The sequence below is a fragment of the Humulus lupulus genome, chromosome 1 (genome assembly GCF_963169125.1).
Source record: "Humulus lupulus chromosome 1, drHumLupu1.1, whole genome shotgun sequence".
Lineage (NCBI taxonomy): Eukaryota > Viridiplantae > Streptophyta > Magnoliopsida > Rosales > Cannabaceae > Humulus > Humulus lupulus.
The window spans coordinates 229,675,918-229,680,287 of NC_084793.1; the positions used below are offsets into that span (position 1 = coordinate 229,675,918).

General features: G+C 35.4%; 1 protein-coding gene across 1 annotated transcript; it reads right to left on the reverse strand.

Moving 5' to 3' along the window:
• Positions 1-2,337: 2,337 nt before the first annotated feature.
• LOC133804059 (nuclear transcription factor Y subunit B-like) lies at positions 2,338-3,671 on the reverse strand. Its single transcript, XM_062242211.1, has one exon. It carries the CDS (start codon positions 3,549-3,551, stop codon positions 2,862-2,864), a length of 690 nt encoding a protein of 229 aa, XP_062098195.1. The 5' UTR covers positions 3,552-3,671; the 3' UTR covers positions 2,338-2,861.
• Positions 3,672-4,370: the final 699 nt, after the last annotated feature.

Sequence of the window (4,370 nt, forward strand, 5' to 3'; positions counted from 1 at the left end):
TCCACCTTCGCGGCGCCCAGGGCGACCTTGGTAGCCTTGGCCTCCAGCAGCTTGGTCCGAGATGCCTCCAACTCGGCCTGCGCAGTCGCCAGGGCGGCTTTAGCATCCTGCTCCTGTTGCTGAGCGGACGCGAGGGGCGGCCTGGGCAGCCTGGTGCTCGCCCCTGATCTTGTCAATCCTGGCCTTGGACCGAGATATGCTCCGGTGGAGAGCCAGAGCCGCCTGCAAGACGAAACGACGGCTGAAGATAGGCTAGGCCATTTAATGCTGTTCTCGGAAGACAGATCGTCACCAACCACGATGCTCCACGTATCCGACACCAGCGTAATGGGCGGGATATGAAGAGTCCCCAAGGAAACCTAAAAGCCCCCACTGTGGCCACAGATGACGTCATATGCCACGAGCAGGGGCTTGGGAGGAAAATGTACGCCCTAAATATCCACGGGTTATTAGCGAGCTGGAAATGGGCATAATCCTATCAGCCACGTGGAAGCTCCTACCCGGAGCTGCTGTCACAAATCTCTACCTCTTTAGCTCGAGGTAGCCTATGGTTTAGTAAGAATACTCAGGGATCGGGTCAGCAGCGTTGACACCACGAGATGAGACTACATCAAGCTCGGGATACGAGCTTGAGCTAACACGTCTGACCCTTTATAAAGTCAACCACGCAATGTAAACGTGCGCATATCAGACATCACGTGTCTGCTCCATTTCTGAAATCTCAGACACGCAGCTTAAACGTGCGTGTTCAGGCACCCCACGACTGGTTTGGGCCATGCGGCCCATTATCCCCCTTACCTATTGATTAGACCACACTTCATTGTCAGGTTTTAGGAATTAATCATGAATGTCACAGAATTGACATGATGGGTAAGAAGGTCACAGGATGACCCCCTTTGCCAACACTTAGGTGTCCTCTCCCTATAAATATGGAGACCCTGGGTGTTGCAAAGGGTTGGCTTCTAATTTGTAAAGAAATACCCTGTAAGGAATATCAAAGATATATCAATAATATTGGCTGGTGGACTAAAAGGATTTTAACATTTGAACCACCTAAAAAAGTATTCGAGTTATAATCTTCATTTGAGATCATTCATCTATTACGGTTCATCATTTAGCACTAATCCCTCTCCTTATTCATATAATTATATGTTGCTGAAGAACCGCGCCAACATCAAAGTTTCAAAATTAGATGGTCAATGTTATAATGATTATAATTAAGGAGTACTAGTGAAATTATCTGATATTATTTCTATTTTTATTCCATTTATTCTCAGTTTAACTTAATCACCAAGTTTAATCCTAAGTATGTTAATTTGAATAATAAAAAATGGCCATCTTCACATGTTTTTAGTCATTTTTTTAAGAAAAAAAGATAAAAATAAATCATCACTTAAAATTTATTAATATATTTATTTTTTATATAAATAATCTATAAGATTGATTAAACTTAAAATTTAAAATAAATAAAATCCAAAATAAAAAAATATATTTATTTATTTTTTGGATTTTATTTATTTAATTTTAGATTTTATTAATTAATTTTCTTGATATTTTACAAAATATTATTAATATATCAATGCATAAAAACATCAGTTATAGTAGTTTATATATTTTTTTGGATTATTGATGTATTTTATAAATTATATTTATAATAGAATATAAATATTTATAATACATGTGGTAAAGCTTGAAGAACTCAAGTGCTGTTTTCACATAATTTTTTTAGAAGTACATGATTATACTTTGTAATAGACTTAAACAGAAGAAGCCAATGTGGTAATTTATCTTTAATTTCTTCTATTTCTTTTTAAGTGTGTCTTTTCCTTTTTTTTTATTGGAGTAATTTAGAATAAATGAATAAATACTTTTTTCAAATCCAAGTATTTACATACAGCATTAGCCAATTTATAATATACAAGATTCATGATCCCCTGCCTTTATCAACAAACTAAAAAAAGTACTTTAAAATTAATTATAACAAAAAGAACTTTAGAATTGCTTAAGAATGAAGACATGTTCTGTGTTCCTATCACATACACGTCCAACTATAGGTTTTTGCTTTCCACTTTTAACAATGCGCAAATGTGTAATATTATATAAATATATATTTTTTTAAAATTCCAATTTTCTTTTTTAAGGCCTATAAAGTATGTAATAAGAAGAACAAAGAAACACACAACAGTAGATGAAAATGACAATTTAATTTAGGAAGTTGCTTTATTGCTAGTCAAAAAAGAATCCTTTGAAATCATTAAAAGACATAGATTTGAAGCTTAGTTTGGTTAAAGGTCAACTACTTAAACGGTAGCAAACTTCATTACAAAACTCATAAAATAAAATAAAAAAAGCGGCAGCTAAATTATTAATAAAATTAAGAACCAAATATGCCATGCCAATGCCAGTGCCTATCTCAATTGGGTTGACTTTGACCTGCCCAGATGGCCTGCAAACTCATTGCTGTTCCAAATCTTCAAGCCAAGCCAAAACAGGAAAATACAAATCTCATAGCTGATTTTTTTTCCTTTCCAATCTATTATTATTTTGGTAATAAAGGAACTGTTTTAAGTCTTTTTTTTTTATTCTTTTTCAAAACAAATGTTACAAAAATCTTCCCAAAAAAAAAACTCACTCCAGTCATGCCAACTTATGAGAATTAAGAGAAAATATTTCTTTGAATAGAATTATACATAAACTGTCTGCTAAAATATTGTAATAGTACTTGTAATATTATACCTTTTGATCATATGTTGTAGTACATATATCATGTCAATGGAAGAAACTTCAAAAACAAACAATCAAACTTAATGTAAATATGATCAGATCATCAGAGCTAAGTAAAACTCATGATGATGAAATCTCTACCATCCAATATTCCCATGATGAAGCTGAGCAGCCACCACAGCCCTGTTTGGATTCCCATGACCACCACCACCAGTCTCATGAATCCCACTCATATAGTTATCTCCATACCCAATATTAACCATTCCACTAATCTCTCCATTAGAGTTCTTGGGACCACCAATTGAGTAAAACCCACCAACACTGAAATCCTGAAAATCAACCTTATTTGGAAAAGAGTTATAAGCAACCCTACTACTGCTACTACCATGGACCATTTCATGATTGGAGGTAGTAGTAGTGTGAGTAGGGGAGAGCTCTTCTTGCCTAACCATGGCCATGGAGTTCTTCTCTTCTTCAACTTCTCTATACTTGTTGAGATAAACTTTAAGGGGTCCAACATAGTTCTCAAACCCCAGAGTTGTCATGGCCCACAAGAGGTCATCTCCATTAATTGTCTTCCTTTTCTCTCTTTGGCACTTGTCTGAGGCTTCACCAGTTATGAAGCTTATGAACTCAGAGACACATTCTTGGACAGTTTCTTTGGCTTCTTTTGAGATCTTGGCATTGGCAGGGAGTGACTTCTTCATGATTCTGCTAACATTGGCTATTGGGAGAAACCTGTCATGCTCTTTGGAAGAGCTATCAGGTGATAATGGGCTTCCAATTGGGCTACCACTACTACTGGTTTGGTTCCTTTTGGCAGACATTTTTTCTTTTTTTTTTTGGTGGGGGGGGGGGGGGGGGGGAGGGGAAGAGAGGAATGGAATGGAATGAAAATGAAGGTAAAGAAGAGATCTTTTAGTTTACTTATTGGTAAAGTAGGTGTGTTTTTTGGAATCTTAGATGAGGGGGTTTGGGTTTATATGCTTGGAGAAGTTATGAGAAAAAGAAGAAATATAATAAAATAATATTAATAATAAAAAAGTGGCAAGGCGGTTTGATGTGTACCTATAAAAAAATGAAAATAAAACAAAACCAAACAAGCACTTGATAGTGATTAGAACAATTACAAAGGATGTAGTGGAATCTTTTTTGAGGTGGAGAAAATTTGATTAATATATTTTTATATATTTTAGTGTGGGTTTGTTTGTATATTTTCTTAATTACTATGGCACCAAAGTGAATAGAAGTGGGATATTAAAGGATGAACCTATCAATCTCTTTTCAAAATCTTTTGTTTTCTCTCTATTTTGACTACTCTCGAGAGTGAGATCCTTAAAGAGCTCCGGGCTAATTATAGGGGAATTTGGTATTGTTAAAACATTTCAATTGTTGCAGTTCAGATGACTCATAAGCATTCCATCACTTAACTCCTACTACAAATATATACATTTTCTCAGTCAATATTACTCTGCTTTCAAGCAAAGCTAATATGACCTTTCTAGTATATTTTTTTTAAGCTAAGTTTCAACCCAAAAATTAAAATTAAGATTATCATGACCAGAGGCTAAAACTATATTCAGAGTTTTTATAACCATGCATGTTCCTTTGCATGCTTTATTCTTCTGGCTAGCTTCTAGAGATAG

Excerpts from the sequence above, each read along its gene's own strand:
- LOC133804059 (XM_062242211.1), bottom strand. The coding sequence starts at position 3,551 with ATGTCTGCCAAAAGGAACCAAACCAGTAGTAGTGGTAGCCCAATTGGA.